Source organism: Syngnathus leptorhynchus, chromosome 11, assembly GCF_054491065.1.
Source record: "Syngnathus leptorhynchus isolate UIUO chromosome 11, UIUO_Slep, whole genome shotgun sequence".
Classification (NCBI taxonomy): domain Eukaryota; kingdom Metazoa; phylum Chordata; class Actinopteri; order Syngnathiformes; family Syngnathidae; genus Syngnathus; species Syngnathus leptorhynchus.
Window position 1 is genome coordinate 6,790,450 of NC_141205.1, and position 21,013 is coordinate 6,811,462.

The 21,013-nt window shown below is 41.9% G+C and overlaps 2 protein-coding genes across 4 annotated transcripts in view; one reads left to right on the plus strand and one right to left on the minus strand.

The window, feature by feature from the left end:
• Positions 1-17,863, minus strand: part of LOC147049152 (retinoic acid receptor gamma-A-like) — a 28,318-nt gene extending 10,455 nt beyond the window's left edge. The window contains exons 1-3 of one of the 3 annotated variants that reach the window (XM_085925092.1): positions 15,818-17,863; positions 7,003-7,387; positions 666-792 (exon numbers count right to left, since the gene is read on the minus strand). In XM_085925092.1, the coding sequence (XP_085781218.1) occupies positions 666-792; positions 7,003-7,164 (289 nt within the window). In that variant the 5' untranslated portion in view covers positions 7,165-7,387; positions 15,818-17,863. Of the gene's footprint in view, positions 1-665; positions 1,028-6,995; positions 7,388-15,817 lie in introns of those variants that run through there. The other 2 variants (XM_085925090.1, XM_085925091.1) reach the window with 2 other exon arrangements.
• The window catches only part of LOC147049151 (nuclear receptor subfamily 1 group D member 2-like), a 45,755-nt gene that overhangs the window by 11,924 nt on the left and 12,818 nt on the right, over positions 1-21,013 (plus strand). Inside the window, exon 2 of the mRNA XM_085925089.1 lies at positions 4,879-4,998. Within this exon, the coding sequence (XP_085781215.1) occupies positions 4,965-4,998 (34 nt within the window). The 5' untranslated portion in view covers positions 4,879-4,964. The remainder of the gene's footprint in view (positions 1-4,878; positions 4,999-21,013) is intronic.

Sequence of the window (21,013 nt, forward strand, 5' to 3'; positions counted from 1 at the left end):
CTGCAATTTGACTTGAATAGATAGTCAATGTTTGAGTTGGCGCACGGCAGGGCCAAACGGAATTTTTTTTTAAAAATCTCCACAATGGGCTGCTCCATGACGATAGGAAAATATTTGATTTTGTTATTATCTAGAGCGGGTTTGTTACAGTGTTTGATGCAACGTGGGCCTCGGCACACATTGGCCCACTGCTCTGCTCACTAATGCAGTATAGAAAATGAAGGTCACCAAGGCACAGAGGAAAGCTGTGTTGAAACAAGCACATAAGTGCTGCGCTGTGCGACTTCCATACAAGAGGGCAAATTACAACAATGTGATTTCAAGGCCCATTTGCCTTCAATCTGTCAAAGCTGTTTCTGTTTGGACATTGTGTTCTGCGATGGCTGCCAGGTCAGGTCCTGTATTGTTTCAAGCAGCTGTCAATCATGTGAAGTCATTCGCAAAGACAACAAACATGATGATGTATAAATATGCGCCGCTAAAGTCCCCTGCTAAGCACATAAACAAACGGACGGCGGGGGTGAGAATGGCCACACAGCACTGAGGGGAATCTGCCTCTTCCTGTGGAGAGAGCGCCGTGATAACACCGGCGACAAGCCTGATAAGGAGCAACCAATGTGATGGACAGAATTGAAGGGATGGGATGGGATGGGCCGGGTACTCACACTGAAGGCTGCCAGTTCCGGCCCAAGCAAAGGGGTCCAGGCTGGAGAAGAACGGGGGCGCCTTGGACAGCATGCAGGATCCCTGTCCAGACACATCGTAGAGGGGGCGCGGGGCCAGCCCCAGAGCCTCCATGCAGTCGAACATGCCGGACTCGAACCGCTTCTGTCTCCTCCAAAGTGCAACTCCGGCTAAGTTGATGGGTCTAGAGCGGTCTCTCCAGTTCTCTGCGGAGCACTTTCCTTCTGCCCTTGGGTCACTCAATGGACCTCAGCTCTGTAACTGATCTCAGTTCCCCTCTCGGCGGCTCTGTGGGCCTCTCGCTCTCCACCACAGGCACAGGCAAGGCATGAGCACTAGGGGGGGCGGGGTCCGGGGAGGAGCCGGGTGTGCGCTAGATGCCTGATAGGCCACGCGGAACAGCCCCACTTTCCCTCCGAATCGCCTCCAACTTTTCCAGCTTCGGATTTCAGATTGGATGCAAATAAGAACAAACCCTCTGCCCTGCCTTGCAATACACTTTTGAACTTGATTTTACCTTTATGCAATGACTTCAGCATGAAACGCTTTCCTTTTTGTCCCATAAATGATACTCTGTTCCATTGCCGTTGGCAATGACAACAAAACGCCGGTAACACTTAAAAAAGAAATCAGTTCACACCTGTTGCAACGAAGACAGGAGCGTGTTGAGAGATGAGCGGTGCATTGAGATGATGGACTACGGGGGAGGTCCAAGTGCTTACACAAACACACTTAGTCACAATGCAAGCATCTGCAAAACATTCAAAATCTCTCCATACTCAAAGCAACATTTTCATTGGTGTCAGTCAGAATTTGGCTAACAACATTTTCACGCATGAGCTGAACACAGGCACAGGTTTGATGAAAATAAAAAACTGACATTAGAGAATTGATCTGAAAATTTTACAAAAGTGGGAGCTCCATTTTGAGATGTAACATAATCTGCTCGTCAAATCTCAAAACTTCCTTTTGTCACCAAACCCCGCCCAACGAGGAATTTTTAAAATGTTTTTATTGTGACAGTAATTTAGAAGTGACGTCAGTAGTGGTGCAATTAGCCTGGTTATATTCAAGTAAATCAAGTCCAATTTAAAAAGTTAAAAAAAAGTTTATACCCTTTTGAGGATGTTTTTTATTGAAATCTTGATAGTGATGATATTTATTTAAAAAAAAAACAACCATGAAATTGAGGTAAGCAAAACCAATTTCATCAGATCATTTGATGTTTTTTTTCTTTCTTTATTGGCCCACTTAAGATTTTCTTTTTAGACCTAGCCTAAATTTATCGTACTTACCGCATACATGAAATAATAATTTATTTTATTTCTCTGTTGTGAGTCCCGGCATGCGTGGCTATTAAATTCAATTCTTTCAAATGGGGTCCAAACTGATTAAGTTGTGCGTGTTCAGCTTACACACACACGAGCACACGCGCACACTGGCCTGCGGTGTGAATAGTTTGTATACTAGACAGCTTCACTCTCCTCCCTCCACTCCTCCCTTTCCTTCCCTCCTTCAAGAGGGATGAACTCTAGAAGAAACCCCCACTGGGGCTCCCCCCCCCCCCCCCCTTTTGCACATATACACACACATGCACGCTCACTTCCAAACATGTCATGCCTTCGGCTTTGTACACTCATATTATTACAGTTGTTTTTTCCTCCTTTTTGTTTGTTTCTTTCCAGCCCCCTGACTGAATACATTATGATTTGGAAGTTAAAGGGATGCTGCGCTCTATTTGACACATCTGACCCGCTCTTGTTTTTCTTGTTTTGCTTTACCTGTCTTTCAACATCATGGCCGGGCACACAAACACACACTATAATGACACCCTGCAGGGAGTAGAGTGGCACAATAACAGCCCGCTGAGCTCTCTCCACACCTTGAGACAATTACCCTCCCCGCCTTGCAGCACCCTGCCCCCTGTTGCTGCTTTGTACAAAAGAGACACACAAATACAGGGGAATGTGAAAGAAGAAGCAGACGCCTCATTTTCCTTTACTTTTACCAAAAGTACCAGTCGCTAGCTCACAAACCGGCCAAAGCGCATGCTTTCTGCTCTTGATTATGCTGGCAAAGTGTCTTGATTCCGCCTCATACTTTTAGAAAAGGGTCACATTACAAGCTTTCACAATCAGGTTCTTCAGCTATTCATCCCGTCGTCATGTCTGACACAAACACACAGAGGCGAACAATGGCCTCTCTCTCTCTCTCTTTCTCTCTCCGGCTCGGCCGCAGATATTTGCACAAAGTCTCTCTGCGGCCATCACAGAGCGCACAAATAAGTCACGAATGTGAGCAGCGTGGCATTCATGAATGTTGGAATGTGCAGCCGACAGAGTGGCAATGGAAATATCTGTGTGTGTGTGAGATATGAGTAACTTGAGGCAGAGAGTGGGACTTGTGTGTTTTTCTTTGTGTCTGTCATCGCAGGCACTCAGTTCAAGCATACACACATAGTTGTGCTTCGACACGCACACATACACACACACACGCACACACACACAGAGTGACTTAATTTATGTGATGAGACCACTAAAGGACACTGCGTTCATTACAGGGGGAAAAAAATCCTCATGATATCAATATGATAACATATTGAAATGTTTTTCACATGTCCACACAACTGTCCACACCAAATCTCAGGATAAAATAATTTGTCTATTTGTGCTGGATGACATACAACGGATATAAAAAATCTACACACCCTTGTTCAAATGCCAATTTTTTATATGAAAAAAAAAAGATAAATCATTTCAAAACTTTGTCCACCATTACTTTGGCTTGTTTCGAGAGGGAAAATAAAAACTAACAGCTGAGAACATGTGGTTGCACAAGCGTGCACAACCTCTTGACAAAATGTACACAAATAACAATAAATGAATAAATTATTGTAAATAGCATCCAGTGTCAGCACAGATCCTGTGAGTCACATTGACAGTAGAAAAAGCTTTAAAATTATTTATCTTGATTCATTTTTTTCATATATTACAAAACCTGAACATGGGTGTGTTGACTTTTTATAACCACTGTGTTTGACTAAATATATTTGAAAAAACACGTTGTCCAGTGGGATTCAAGCTCTTTAACTGCAGCTTACATTCGGAAAATTAAAGACATCTTACTGTACGAGTGAACAGGCCGTCATAAGCTTTTGAAGTTGCTACTGTGTGTGCTTACTTCAAGTGCACCAATGCTTCGTCTCATTAGGGAGCGCTGCGCACGGATTAATTAGCAAAATAATGAGAGATCACTGCTGGCGTATTTGATGTAAAGGAATGGCCGTGCGGTCGAGATGGAAAGCCTTGGAGAACCATTTCAAACAGCCAAACCGGGACCTCGTTGGCATGCTAGCAATTAGTATTCAAAAGACGCCATCCATCAAGTAGCTTTATATCTCTGCACTGCTGCGTGAGGATACCCATCGAGAATTGGGTGTCACGAGGAATCAAAACAGTGAGCTCAAATTTGAAAAATAAGTGTAAGATCATAGCTGCTTTGCATTTGTATCTCTTCTTCCTTGGGGTTAAATTTAAATTTCTTTTAATGCCTTCTCAATGCTGCTATTTGTATTTGTTTTTAATTCATTGTTTGTTTCTAGTACGGTTTTAGGCGGAATAAATCGGTCTGTCCATCCAGGCGCAATAGAAAGTGGCCAGATAGCTAAGCAATAAATGTAATTTTAAATTGTCAACTTAAACTATGACACCCTCTGGATAGAATTATTATAATTACAATTGTCTGCTGCCTGCTGCTATCTTCCATCATCAGTGCCACTAAATCTCAACTACATGACTTAAATACAAGTTGGACACATCTGTCTTCATGTGTGATAAAGTACAGGGAGTGACATGTTGGAGATGTAATCACATGCTGTGAGCTACTAACTTGGTGAAATATACGCTGCTATAGGCTCCACTGAATGACTGCAGATCAAATGATAACAGCTGCGCTGGGAACACACACACGCGCGGACGCACACACACACACACACACACACACACACACACACACACACACACACACACACACACACACATACACACACACATATACACACACACAAAGGGATTGACGGGCATGTTGGGCCTGATGCCCATTTCACAGGATAGTGACACACAAACACGCTGCTTAAAATGTTTGATTTGGACAGTGCTCGAGCTACCACCTCAGTGCTGCCTTGTTCTTTTGCAGGTCCCTGTCCACTGGGAGTACTCCATTGTGGCTACAAGATTATGCAGCTGGCCGGGACATGACTTCAGGCTGACTGCAGCAGGCTTATGTGGAAGCTACACTCAGCGGGGGAACGTTCAGGTTGGTGTCAGTTACACACGGTAAATGTGGCTATTAATATCCTGGACAGTAAATTGTAGACAATTTGGGATGGCAGTCAAACGAATTTGGTTTTGAAAAAGGGAATTTGTAGGAAGAACAATGGAAATTGAGTTTTGTTAGTTGAGAGATGTCAGAAGACAAAAAAATGTCAAGTTTTGGTAAACAAGCTCATAATGATCCAAATAGATTTGTCATGTTTTGGAAACAAGCTCTTCATGTGGGACTTAAAACTGTGAAATGACTGAGCAAATCTGCATATCCGTGTAACAAGCAGGCATATTGCAACTACAAAACAACTTTTTCCATTCACATTTGAATTTAAATAAAATGAAAAATAACAAAATTCGTTTTTCTTAGTCCATGACAAGTAAATAAATAAGACCGTTCAACAAATATCTCCAACTTTGCATTTACTCATGACTTTGGCATGCAGTAATTTCGAGAGGGCTGAAAAACTCCAGGAGCATACGGCCTTTTTTTTCACTGCTTTTGAGCTCCAAAATTACCGCAGGAGCCAAGGCAGATCTCATTTGTGCAAAAATTGTTGTAAGGGGTAGAAACCTTTACAACCCTTCAAACTAACACAATGCAGATGTACTAGAATTCTGTGATGGTCAAATAGGAAATAGTAAAAGCACTTTTGATGTTTGCTCAATGAATGAGCTCAGTCACAATGTTGCAGCTAAAAACGGTTGTTACTTAAAAAACAAACAAAAAAAACCTAAATGTGTTCTCGTTTGCCCAAAGAGGAGCTTTTGTATTTTGTACAGTCAAACAGGGCGCCTCTGTTGATTAGCCCGAGCTTCAAACCCGGAGCGTCTTTTCAGCTTACTTAAAACTAATATTGACCAGAATGACAGCATATTATGGAAGAAGAAAGTGAACATGCTAATATGTCATTTTAGGGAAATCCACTCAGAGAAGATTAGGTTTGTATTACTCTATACGTGAATGTTTGGTTAAGTACAAAAAAACAAACAACAAAACATGCGACACTCAACACCAGATTCAAACCAAACTTGACATTGACAACAAACTGGATAAACCAAGGTAGGAAAAAAAAATCTGCTCAGAAGCCATTGGATATTCCCTCAATGCCAGTCTGCCACAATATTAGGTAGACCTGCATAATCTAATGAGTTCAACAATTCTAGGTGTGTTTCTTCATCCTCAAAGTAAACTGCTTTGCCATTCCTGTGAGAACGTTTTCTTTGTTCTCCTTGCTTTTATGCTCATTTTAAATTTGACCTGACAATTCAAATCTGAATGATAATTAAATCAATAATGAAGCATCATTGACATGAAGGTTAAGGAAAAGTCTCAATCTCAGGCAAAGAGAATATTTCTTGATAGGCGCTTTGCACGTGTACCATTATGAAAGGACAATAGCACCCCCTGTAGGTCAAAGGAAGTAAACTCATGCTGCATTTAAAGGCTCACCTGGATTTTTATTTATGGAGGACTGTAAAAGAAACGTATCTTAAACCAACTCTGTACACAAATTTAAGGCTGAAAATATCTCTAAAAGATTACTAAATAAAAAAGAATTCCAATGTTGTTCACCCAGCACAGACAGGGCACACTCAGTGTCATGTGCAAGACTGTGTGACTGAGATTAAAAATGCCAATTCTTCACACATTTTAGAATTATTGCCAGAATCTGACCTCAGATGGATTTTCTTGATGGTTATAAACATTAACTAGGATTCAAGTCGTTTGTCTTTATACATTTATGGACCCAGCCATCAATTTTCTTTATCGTTTGATCTCATTAGTGTCTCGGCTTATCTCAGCTGACTTTGGGTGCCAACCAAATGTATGAAAAATGATTAATGTCCAGAATGGCGTGGTGTGTGCATATTCTGAGCAAACATGAGCGAGTGGATAATCAACACTAAAACAAATAAAGCCATATTTCCTATAATTTGGGACCTAGCTCTTTGTTTGTAAAACACAAAGTGACTTGATGTACTTACACAATGCTGCCATCTCTTTCGGAAGGTCTGCCCCAAAGCGCCCAAAAAGGTTGCTGCTGGCCAGCAGGTCAAAGGGGGAGTGGCTCCTCATGGCATTGAAGGGGAAAGGGTACATGGTGCGAGGGAAGCCCGCCATATGACGTAGTTGATGCTCCTTGTTGGTTGCCATAGTAACACTAAAAAGCTACTGCTGTGATTTTTAGCTGACTTTTCTCTACGCCTCGGTGGTCAGGGGCCGCAGAGGAAAGCGAAAAGGGCAGGTGCCATTCAGCCAGCACCTCAAGGTGTTGACTTCTCCCAAGTTGGGATGCAGAGGCGGGGGTGAGACTTGTGATGCTGATGGCCTCCTGGAAATCACGTGACAGCGGTTGGGGAAGAGCCTGGCAACTAGTCTGCAGAAGAACACGAGACAAGAACACGTTAGATGCTAAACGTTCCTCAATTGAAATCAATGTAGAAAAACACTCATGCTGCTAAAGAACACAAAAAAAGCTAGTGAGGAAAAAGCGGGAAAAGAAAGCCTTTCTCTCATGCTCCGCTTCGCAAATGGTGTAATGATTTCAGCCATATGATTTCAATCAGCATAACTGTATTATAAAGGGTCTCTGTGTTCCCCCTGCCAGCCTGCCAGCAACATGGGTAAAATTAACCCCTTACAACAACACACACACTAAAGTCGTGCTCATCGTACCCCACAGGAAGGCCTCTGCGCTTTCGCTTTGCTCAAGGTCGCCACGATCTCATCCCACCTTTTTCTGTCTTTTTGGGACTCCCGCTGTGCCTCAGTGACCCGCTGGAAAAGTTATACGAGGGCTGCCCTCTCTTGTTTCTTTCTCATTCCCTTCAGTGATTTCACGAGTGGGTGGGGCTTAAGTCTCTGTGGTAGAGCTGTGGTAAATACAGCTCAGCCAAAGAATGTCTTGTTGTTTTGGGCCTGCTTCAGCTTGCGAATCAAACACTCAAACACACACACACACACTCAAACACACACACACACACACACACACACACACTCAAACACACACACACACACACACACACACACACACACACACACACACACACACACGAAGGAAAGGAGATCTGAATATACAAATGTCTTCCACTAAAGAACAAAGGACTGAATCAGCCAGAATGTTAAAAAAAAAAAAAAAAAGGAACAAATAGGTGGAGTGGTTGAAATGAAGAAAAATCACTACTCGGCTGTCATTGTTATCACGGGTGGGTACACGCGGTTACACACAGCTGCTTGTCACTTGGAAAGCAACTACATCAGGTCGATTCATACCTGCTTATTAGGTAAACTGTTCCACATGCGCAGGAAACATGAACCCATACACACATGCATGTAGCTGGAGAACGCTATGTGCTGGTTCATTGTGAGAATGTTTTAGTTTTGCGCTTCACATTTTTAAAAGGCATAATGGCATCACTCCCGTCCAAAAACAACGCGGCGCTTGCTCTGAATCATCGACAAGACTCCAGCTTGGAAAGTTTTTATAGGACTTACTCCTCCATGAAAAAAAAGTACATCGAGTTAATACAATTGTTCATGTTGACTGGTGTTTGAATGTGAAAGTGTACATCTCAAAATGTGCCTAATAATTGGCTAAATATGTAATTAAAATTAAATGTGCCCAATTTCTTTATTTCTTAGCTTTGGCGCCATCTTGTGACACTTTAGAGATTTACAAAAAGGACAAAAATATACAAATAGGCGAGTTTTTAGAATTTTTTTTAAAAGTGCAAAAAACTGGGAAAAATAGAATATAATGTAGTTGCACAAGTATATTATATCCACCACAGAGAATTTCTTGTCACATTTGAACCAGTCAGAGGAGTAATTTCTCGTTGAATAGTATTGTTTAAGCACTTTTAAACAAATATATCATAACTCACAGATATACCAAACACAGCACTGGAAATCATCATATTTCATGAGATTTAATAACACAGTGCATTAGGGTAACATTAGAATGACAAATCAGCAGTTGTCGTTACAGTTAAATTCTTTTGCTATTTCTTCCCCCACTCTCTCACACACACCAAAGTCAGCGCAGTCAATGTTGTTTTTAAAGTCATATTTCCCATATTGACATATTTCTGTAACTGCTCGGCTCCGCTGCGGTTTTTCTTCACCGCGAGAGCCAGTTGGGAGAGTCCCTGCCACTATTTCCACAAAGACCTTGACTGTTTGACGATCAAAGAATGTCAAACACTGGTTTGGATAAAGTGGCCAGGTAGTTTGTGTATAATTTTTTTTCACCCCCCATCCAATCATCCACATGTGCAAAATGCCACATTTAACAAACATTCACACACACAGTGCTGCATATGAGAGGCACATGCAAGCACAGACATGCAGTCTGCAAGTGAATGTACACAGATGTTCTGCACATTTAACCCTTTGGGGTCAAGGACTTTATTCTCCCCCTCTAAAGTTGGATGAATACAATAATTAATATAACATGGGTTCTTTGTTCGGCACCACCTGTGCCTTTTCTTTTTTTTCTTTTTTATTTATATATTTCACGCTGGTTTGAAAATACGAGAGCGAAGCCAAAAGAAACTAGTAAAATGGAGTTTCAATTCAAGCGACTTTCAACACAAGAAACTATACAAATATTGATCAAAAGTGTCAAATACTTGCTTTTCCAGGCATCACCGAGAGGGTTAATCATGTTCAGGAGCAAATCATCAAATGGAAAGTCAGCCATTACACAAAAGCTGAAGCATCATTGAAAGTTTCAATTGACCTTGAAGAATGAAGGAGGAACTAAAGGACAGATGTAGCCTTTGGGTCACTCAGGTTGACGTCGACTCTTTTACAAAATCAAACCCCCCCCCAAAAAAGTCAAGTATGAAAGCCAGATGTGTAAAAAGATTTGCCATGAAGAGAAAAAAAATAATGTTGAAAGGTGAAAAAAAAAAGATGGCAAAAGAGAGCATGAGGAACACAAGAAGGAGTTCCAAGCATCTGGCTGGCCATGTGTAAGAGTGGAGTGCTATTAATTAGAGGCGCATTGGAAAGTGGATTAATAGGAGAAAGAAGGAACTGTGGTGAAACAGCATGGGGGCTACAAGAAAGCAGCAGACGGAGTCGTTACCAAAAGCAAACATAAAAATAAAGAAACACTTTTTTATTTCTCCTAATAAAATCATATACGTCCAAAGCCAAGGACTGGTTTCTTTCTCGCTAATGAGTAACACCCTCCGCCCCCACGTTGTGCCTCCGGGGGGAATACACCTTGGGTAGGGCAACAAAAGTGGCGCTGTGTCTGCGGGCCTCTGGGCCTCAATGCTGCTTTTATGAGCACAGGCTGGGTCAGGTCAGACTGGGTCACCTGGTGCCGGTTCTGCTGACACACACGCACACATTTACGTGCAAACCGGTGCTGCTTTTACCTAGACAATGAGGATTAATAACAGGTTTAGTGCAAAAAAAAAAAACCTGAATGGGACTTTCCATCCGAGCGACTTTTCCAACAAGTTGCTACATAAGTTACCATCAGTTCTGCTTATTTTCACTCCATTTCCACATCTAAACAGTTGAAATGACATAAACTTTTTCAATCACATGTTCCGCTGTTTGTGAGGCGAGTCATCTGGATCTAGTTAGCTTTTGCAAATGTGACTGGATTTTATAGTTTTTCCAAATTAGCTTATGGTTACGGTTATGAAAGACACACACACGGTCATCACGGAGAGTCACGCTGGTAACGTGTCTCAACCGCAGTTTCAAGTTGATTTCATTAATGCCCCGCTTTTCCACAACAAGCATCCCAAACAAGAGAAAATAACATTGAGCCCACATCACATCAAAGCACATTTCTGGTAAAAAGACAGAAAAAGCAACAGATTGAAGTGTGTTACTTTTCATTCGTTTGCCTCAAGCTGGCCTCTCGTAGCAATTTTAAAGTTTAGTACCTTGGCCACTTTGACACGCAGACAGAAGAAGTGAACACCTTAGCTGCCAACCCTTCAGCTTCTATGTCAGGGCTCATTAACAAACATAGAGAATGACTGGCACTGTTTATTTAAACTAAAAGATGGAGCAACTTTGAAAACTTTTCTCCCTGCCACCACACACACAGACATGTGTATTTCCCTCGGTATGATGAATACACGCCGTGCATTTCAACACATGGTCCGAAAACAAAGAAGCCGATGCCAATTCAAAACGGATCCGTGTTACAACATCTCGTCTCGTCATAAACATTGTTTGATCTTGTTAGTGGACTGCAAGTTTGTACAAAGACTGCTCACAAAACCAAACTCTTCCACCAAATAGTGTAGGGCAGTTCTGTGGAGTTTAGCACACACTATTTACTGTTTCCATGGTCAGTATTCTTGAATTGTTCCAAAAATAACTTATGAAGCGTTTCGTGGCACCCTCCATTTTGGTTCCAACCGCAGTCGTATGGTGGGAATAGACAAACACAATCGCCACTTCTGTGTGACAAGTATGAAAAGGAAAGAATACAAAACGCAGAGTTTCTCAAAACCGGTCTTCTTGTAATTTGCATGGTGGCAACACGCAAAAGTAATTTGTTAATGACCGTGTCCTTTGACGACTGCAAAAGAAACTGTACCATGAAAAGCAGAATTACCTACCTAGCATTTTGTGGAAAAGCGGGTTTTCCAACGCTGCAATTAGATGGCATAGAGTGAGACAAATGCACTTTAAAATGCTACAAAATCCTACTTTGAAATCTACTAATAAAAAAATAAAACAACTCAATAATTATTGTATGAAATACAAAAATACTTTTTATTATGCAGAAACATTGGTGGAAACTTTAGTGTGGCTGTCTGGACTTTCTACAACTCTGCCCAAAAATAAATACTTCACTTTCAAAACAATCTGTTTATCCAGGCCTTTCGTGTCCAAACATTTTATTTTACAATTCTGGATACAAATTTAGTTGTATTGCATTGTGTGCATTGTTTACAAAAAAATAACATTGTTATGATGTCCGGTGTAAGCGCAACAAAGTTATTTCTGCCATCTAGTGGTAAACTGTGATATAACAACTTAAAACCACAGTCAAACCATACTGGCTGTTCTGCACCCTTGGCTTCCCAAACTCATAGATTTCTATAAAAAAAACATCATAAATGTTTTATCAGCATTTTTTTTAAATGTCTTGAGTTCATAAAAAAAATTCAAAAAGATTAGTCTGGAGTGTGGTCGATGGGCAGCAAGCCTGCCAGTTACCTTATGGTACATACTTGAGCAATTCTAATCGTGTTTATGAAAGCATATAGAGCTTGAAAATCACAACTCTCTACGAATATGTCATACCCAACACAGTTTAAGATGGACGTGAAGATAGACAAGTTTCAAATCCGAGCAACTCATACGCCACCAAAGAGTCCAGTTGGTTACCCTTGATTATCTTCAACAACTTATGTCTGAAATCTTTCTGACACACTCATCTACACAATTTCCTAAATTATATCTTTTATGTTCCATTTAGCGCACAAAGCAGACCATGAAGTCAAACAATGGCAATAAACCAATGTCATGTGACTCGGGTTGAAGTACTGAAATGGCGTTAATGGCGGAACACAAACGTGATGCTCATCAATGCTTGGATGGTCTCCAATGGTTATGAAGTTGAGCCGGTGGGGACGAATTCTCTGCTTCTGCACTGCACAATGGTGCTCTTTATGTAGTTTGATCATGTGCTTGATTAGTACTCAATGTTAGCATATCATGGATTACATGGTGATGGGCTTTAAAAGTGTCTACGTCCCAAAGTGTGAGAGACCTTTGAAACTGTGTCGTTACGGGGAAAAGCACTGCGCTTAATTCCTCAATATTTGTGTTTCTAGACCTTCAAGTTGTGGTTATTTTCACAAACATGCTTAAAGACAAACTGCTCCAGGTTTAATCCCATCTAATTTGTTGCTGCCTCATATCACTTGGTTATTCGAGAAATTAAACCCAAAAATTGGTCTATTTTTTTTTCATGATTGTAGATACATCATGCATGCATTTTTCAACATATCGTATATTTAACATCTGTCAGATTAAAAAAACGCGTATAAAGCAGCATTTAAAATCCAGGACCACTTTTTTAAAACCACATTTTCTTTTAGAGCCACTTAACCGCAAAAAACACAAACCAAAAATAAAAACGTTATGGAAATATTTAAACGAGGGGGTGGAAATAAAAAAAAAAACAAGACAATGAGCTGTAAACACACCAACCGCAACCACAATGAAATCTGCCTTATCTTAAAACACGGGCAACCGAATGAGAGATATAGCCAACATCCCACAGCACCGCAAAAAAAGCGACACAAATGCTTCCCACCGCAGAGGTAACCATTCTAACAATTGACACTTTTCCATTGGCAAAAGCAAGCACGGCAGAGCCGTTACCATTTGGTTTCCATAAACACGACTGGTTGTTGATTGCTTGAGCACATTTCCCATTTCCAATGCAATAATGGTGGCATCATCTCTTTTAAAGACAAAGCACGTTAAAAACAGAGCAAACGTGTACGTGTATTTGCAGTGTCTTTTTATTTGGTGTCCTCCCTCCTCCCCCACCCTGCCTCAAACTCCAAGTCAACAAGAATAGGACCCAGCTCACCTGCGAGCATCGTGACAATAAGCAGTTTGTAAAATGGATGCACTGGATGTAAACCAGCTGCCTCACACCAAGGTGAGACAAGCCCCAAACATCTCAGCCTTAAACATTGCAATTACATTTTCCGTACTCCATAAACATGTCTAGTCTAAAGATGAGGAATGTGTCAATGTGATAACTAATTGGTCACTGAAATCATTTGGCATGTCAAAATGACTAAATATGCTGTTGTTACACTTCATTGCTTTGAAATTCACTGTTACCCTGGCAAGGACTTTGATAAATGAGCTCCACATTTTTTTTCCCCCAAACACTGAATGCGACATAAATCAAGCGTTCTCCACAAAAACAGGAATACTTGGGTTTTGGAATTACACAGTGTAAATGGGGATGATGTGGATGAGCGTGATGTTTTATAAAACACACAATGTTGTCATTATGTGGAGTCAGGCCTGTGGGCTGCTCAAGGTCTCGAGGTCGATGCCGGGGGTCAGCTTCTGTCGCTCCGGGCCTCGTACTACGGCCATGGGTCAGGCCTAATTGAGGCATTTGTTAGGCAGCTTTTCATTTAGCATTGAAGTGAAAAGTAAGTCTAAACTCCCCTGAATCTCCCCCCCCCCCACACACACACACACACACACGCGACGCAGTCTGCGACTCTCGATAGAAGATTAGAAGTGTGTTTAAAAGCACTTGTAGCCAGCGCTGAGCACAGAACATCCTCAGGCCACAATTGAACACACATTGTGAGCTTCTTTCAATGTACTGGCACACACAAAAAAGCAGCAATTCAAGTGACTTCCAAATCTCTGAAGCCAATTAGGCATGCATGACTCTCACAATATCTTTCTAAATAATTCCATGGACAATGTGGAATACTGTGGAGAGCAAAACATTCTTGGGTGGGTTGAGGACATTCAAGTTTCGAGTTTCTACGAATTGGACGACAACAAACAAGAAGACAACCGTACGTGTAGATGAGGAACTCAAAGTTAACCTGATAGAGAATTCCTAAAGTGGTTTTGGCCTACGGGATCATTCATGGAGATGAGATTGCAGCAGGGTTAAATAATGACATCCAACACACCCAAATCAATTTGAGCGGACACCAATAAACAGTCTGGGGAGTTTCCATGCCACAGGATTTAACTAACAACAGATGCATCCAACTTTATTTTATGGAGCGCTGAGTCGAGTTGCTCACATAGTCCCGTTTACGCTTGGTTTGACGATGGCAGATGTCTGGAGACACATGAGCACAGGTATGCTCCCATGTGACACATCACAGCCCCCCAATTCTAGGCACTTTTGAATGTGATTTTTTTCCCCAGTTCAGTTTAAAACCTTCAAAAACAATTCTAATTTTGTCTTTTTACAATGTGGCACCAAAATATTTTGGAACTGAATTACAATTCAGTATATGCTATAATTTTCCCTGATCGCTAACTTTTAATTGCTATTGTGAGTCAGCGTGTCCCAAGTGTTTACTCATAACTTTTTATGCCCCTGCTATCGATGTGATGATGAACCGATATGACGCAAATAATAAAGAGACCCGGCAGGAGGAAGCACTTAGTAGCAACTTACTCATCAATCATGCCGTAATCATAGAACAGGGACAAAAAAAGAAAGAAAAATGCTAACTGGCAGCAATTAGATTGGTCTCGCGTTGTCCACGCCGGACTATTTGATGTGGACGGAAAGTTGTTCAAGAGCTATTCGGCTATTGTTATGCTAGTGGTCTCATTCATCAATTTAGTGTGATGGCAAAGAGTCTGCAACCACTGCACCTGAAGTACTCAACTAGTGGCTGACCACATCAAGAACATATCACCGGCATTCAGAGTTGATCTTTCAGCATGGCTGAATCTAAAAGGTCGGGCCTGCGCATCCATCACCGGCGCAAAGCCGACGCTCTAACACCCGTGTAAGAGTTCATCCGCTCACATGGCGCGGCCCTCCGGCACATACGAGTGCCGATCAGTTTTCTACTTTCAATGTTTCTTTATCTTTGCCCTGCTCGCAATTAAAGCGGTCCTCAAGAAACCCAACCCCTGCACTCGTGCAGTCCCGACAACACACAAACACAGAGCAAGCAAGAGATATCTCACTCATGCTCTGACATGCCCGTCCGTCTTTTCTTACACATCGCTGATACACGCTCAAGTTTGAAAGGAAAATCCACATCAAGCAAAAAACAAGTCTACAAGACAAACTTACCAGATGTCTGATGGGAGGCCGGCAGTCTGCTTGCTGGTTTTTGTTCTGGGAGGGGGAGGCTACTTTTTTTTTTTTTTTTTTTTACAAGGATATAAGTCAACGCAAGAATGAGCAGATCATGAACTCAAAAGTTGTGAAGTTTCTCTCAAGGCAACGACTGACTTTAGCCTGTTGCATTCCGCCTCCCTCTCTTTTTCCCATCTCTCTCTCTCTCTCTCTCTCTCTCTCTCTCTCCCTCTCTCCCTTGAAGTCATAGTGCGCTTTGATTCCCAAACCCTGCCTCTGTCACGTGATCCAAAACCTCAAATATACAGTGCATTTTTTTTTTGTGCCAGCTACAGAATGCCCGTAGGAAAGGAGACCGGGGTCTACAAGGCTTAGGTTTCACTGAGCTGCCCACCCCCCTCCCCTTTTCTCATCGCCTTTGTCTCATAGCACATTTTACTTTTTACCTATAGCCGACTCACCAGAGCACACCCTTTGGTTGAATTTTGACTCGTTGGTGCTTTCCAAATATAGTCCACAGCTGACACACGCTAGCGCAAATAAAACGGTCATTAGCGTACAGACGGACACAAACACACATGGCAAACAGGGCCGCACACCTTTGGGGGTATCAATATCAACCCGTGGACCAGTGAATGGTGTTAACAATGCCTTGACTTAAACACGGTGGCCAGCCAATGCGGAAAGGCCGAGGGGCCCCAGAACCATTCGTGAGACACACGGGTCGGGGTATGATTGAGACCAAAGGATTGAGGCAAAGACTCATTACGCCTGAGTGGGAAGGAGCTAAGAGAAAATATCTGTTTTTGTGGAGCTGTGCTAGTTTTCATATGCAATTTACTTCCACTCAAAATTACTTCTTTGTTTACTATTCTCAAATTTGGTGTACAAATAAATCCATTTATCAGCATCTATCTTCTCATGGCCCACAATGTGAAGGAGCGAGGTGTGTTCTTTCGTGCAAATGCGTAATGGAAGGACAGCTTCCGGCTAACGGCTATGACTAAAAACAACTTTTCAGTGGTTGCTTGGACCGTACATGAAGGGTAGCACATCGTAAAGTGGACTATCTGGTCACATGGCTATTTGTTAAGAATTCCTTTTGTTATAATTTCTCACACCTTCATGAAAATTCATATGCTTTGATATCATGAAAAGCCAACACCATTTTCATGAATTTCAAACACTTGTGGGAATCCTGCTTTGGAGCACATCTGCATAAAATATTCATATGAATGCCAATCCAGTGAGGCTTTCATATGACAAAGAGCATAGGAAATTGCCTAACTGAGCCACACGTAGTCACAAATGAGAATTGTCTGCAAAATATTCAATAGATTGCAAATTTACAGTACAAACACATCATGATAATACACAATATTGCTATGAGTACATTAGACAATTCAAAAATCAAACTACCATGAGCCCTTTTCCATATTGTCAAGACTGCCTTAATGGTTTCACCAGCTAAATTGAGTTCATGAGTATTCTTCTTTCTTGTGCTTCTGGAGGTTCCTAAGAGGATCAAACAAGTAACTAAAATCATTAAATGTCGCCCCATGATGAGATGAAACGCGACCAGTGGGCCCTTGAGGGTTCCCGATACCTGCCTTCTTCATGTCACAGACAAAAGTGTCTGCTCCTGTCTGACTAAACGCTCACAGCTTGGCCACAGACGGTCAATAAAAAACGATATGTTGTGGAGTGTGTTCTTTATAATCTGCCTCATTGGCTTTGGAAAGATCTTATCACAGTATCTGTCCATTAAAGTCAATAGATTGGCTGATGCAGTTAGTCCTGAAAAACTGGGTACAATCTTAATTTGTGTTTGATGCAATAAGACAGAGACAGCTACTTAACTTTATGTTTGTTCACTGTATGCCACTTCTTCCTGTTCTGAGGGTAAATTAAGCAGAGGAGCCAGTGGGCCACAAGCAGTCCTTCGTACCGCGGAGAGTCTCTTAAATTGTGCTTCAGCTCAGTGGTGGTACATAGACATCAGTTTTGGCTTGAAAATTTTTTCCCTGCTCCCCGACCAAATAAAACTGCACAGTGCCTTTTCACTATACAGCACAAGCACCTACACTTCTTCCATCCTTGAAATGCAGCTTCCTTTTAGACATCATTACCTTTGTATTCCTTGACAAATTAGAGCGCTTTTACACTTCAATGGGATTATGCTTTGGGAAATTGCAAAAGAAATATATAAATGCCTTCCATCAAAGTGAGAGGCCTTTTCAATTGTAATGTGTGCTTTATCTTTTTCACTGATTTCAAGTCTCAGAAAATCTCCATGTCCCATGATTCCAAACAACCTGTATTGTCTAGGAATTACGTCTTTGATAAGGACACCTTCATTTACAACGTGCGGTGGGTGTGTCGGAATTCTGGATGGGAGAATATACTACATACGTGAAAAGGGCGTAAGTTCAGATGCTTACAAAAGAAATCATGCCTGAACGGGAGAATCGGGCCCGAAATGCTTATTCTCATGTGTCACTGACACAAAGTTGGCCATCAGTAAACTATAACAAACCATCGGGAACTTAGTCATATGGTTCTGTCATATTTAATGCTGACATAAACAAATTTAAGCCATGTGTGGGAAAATGGATATGTGGAAGTTTTAAACACAGGCTCAGACAAAGATCTCAAACACAACGCAGATGGATAGATGTACCAAAAGCACTTTTGTACTTACCTTACTACAAAACAAAGAAAATAACGCAACAATTCCAAATGGGCAAAGGGCAGTGCCCCAATGGATCCACCGGATGGCGCTGTATTTCTTTCCAATATGTATTTCATGTTTAATACAGAATAACGATTTAACAGTAACATCGTATGCCTCATAAGTCTCATATCCTTAATAGTTTCTTTTACATTTATACCAACAACAATAATTAAGTTACAAACAAGGCCGATTTTCCAAAGATGGCCGTGATGACATCAGCATTTAGTTGTCCTCTGATTGGTTGTTACTTCATGATAGCTGGAGAAACTTTCCTTTTTTAAAATAATGTAAAAATAAACTAACTGCATTGAAATTATGGGAAAAGTAATTTTCAACGCAGCCATTTTCTGCGCACAGTATGCATGTGGTGGCCATGCCACAGTGACTTACTGTGGTTTTTGTGAATGCACACACAGCATGCACTGGCGCAATGACTCTCTTGCAGCTTGAAAATACTCCAATAATAGATACAGTTGGGTCTTAAATCTGCACGATTTCTTGCATGGAAATATATATGGAGCCCAGGACTGGGTTACAATTTCGACCACACTTCTAAGTGAGCGCGTCAGTGCAGGAGGTGTAAGGTTACTATTGTTTGTCTTTCTGTGTCAGTGAAATATGACAAGAGCAGGCCAATGTGTTACTCCTGGCTGGGTGTGAAAGAAGCAATTTGTGTATTACTCAATGTTAAACAAAAACAAAAGTTATGACACGTAGCCACATCTGGGAAATAAAACACTCAGCATGAGACAGTTTCTTGGTTATTAAAGCCTTGACCGAATGAATGAAAAACAAAATGAGAATCCGCCGGTGCAAAACTATGAATATCTCAGAGTCGACTGTAATTTGTAGTTGTAATATCACTAATCACCACTAGATGGCAGACATGTCTTATACTTTCCTATTCATGAGCAGAAGTAATTTTTATTTGCGGATTTGGAATGAGCAGTATTTTGTCCACATTTAAATTAGCATTAGTCATATAGCTGGCTAGGAAGTGACTGAAAAATTGTGGACCCTTTCGGCATTAAAGTTATCGCTAATATAGATGAACAACAAAGTGTAGGGAACAAAGAAATGGAGTAGCAAATCCGAAGAGGAAAAAGAGGGGCGCTTTTAACTTTCTGGAGAACTGGAAAAGGGGCCCTTTTTGGCAGCGTGCAGTGGAGAAACCGCAGAATGGTGCGACGCTAGAGTTAAGGGTTGAAGGAGGCAGGGGGGTGGAGGGGGGGTAGAGAACAGGGAAGCAGGGTAGCGTGGAGAGGAGGCAAAAGAAAAGAAAGACAGGAGAAAAGGGGGGGGATTCAGACGGCAGGTTTTAATCAGCAACAGGCTGTTGGTAATGAGATCACTACCCCGCTGCTCTCGGATGGATGTCATGTGAAGCTGTGCGATGCCCAGAGAGGCATGCCGAGGATGACAGGCATGCATGACAAGCCCGCAAGCCGACTCGGACACGCGCTAACATACGAGCGCACGACAGGGCTACAAAAGAGGGGTTGAATTCGCATTAAGTCTACCATATGTGTACGGGCCAATAAAGTAAGACCAGAAAGTGCACAAAGAACCTTTAACACACCAAATCTCCCTGCTGTTTTTTGGCTCCTTTATTTCTAACAAGCAAAAGAGCTGACACAAACATAATCACACCCACACATTCGCCATAAACACTTTTCGGGTCCCGGGGCTCCTTTATGTCTCGTCCTCTAAAACGGTCAAACATGGCTACACACAAAGAACATACTGTACCGGCAGGCAAATGTTGGCGAGACGTGCGGGCGAAAATATAGACCGAAAACGAGGGGGGGGGGGGGGCAGGGAGACGAGGTAAACGAGGGAGCGAAAAGGAAACGAGTGACACTCTGGGTAGCCATTTTGGGGTTAGTAAGTTTACCTCACATTGCAAAATGAAAGGGGTCCTTTCAGCGAAGACTGGAGGCAAAAATCACAGTAAATCATATGCGCACATGGAAATACAAACGAGCTCAAATGAATATTAAAACACCAAAGCGTATTTGTTGTTTCTGTGTGGGTGAAAAGGGCGTACATGTGCATCCAATGAACACTGAATAGCTCTTCCCGTACAAATGTTCCCCAAAATTCAACCATGATGTCACCATGAACCTGTTGTGAACTCAACACTGTCAACTACCATTACCGTCTCATCCCTCCTCCCAACTCCCCCTCCACCGCACTACCTCTCCGTCCCCATCTTGTTTTCGGCCTTCCGCTCTTCATCTTTCGCCATGCAACATTGTCTGGATGCATTTTTCTTTTTCAACACAAACAGGCACATGTGCTCCTCCTCCCTCGTAACCCCCCCAACCACCACCAAACGCCCAAACCGCTCACAGCCATTTGGGCTGTCTCTACTCTAACAGGGACAGTTTTAATCAGAACAAGCTGGCATATTTTGGCCAGGACCTGCACTTATGGTAATTCAATCAGAACGAGAG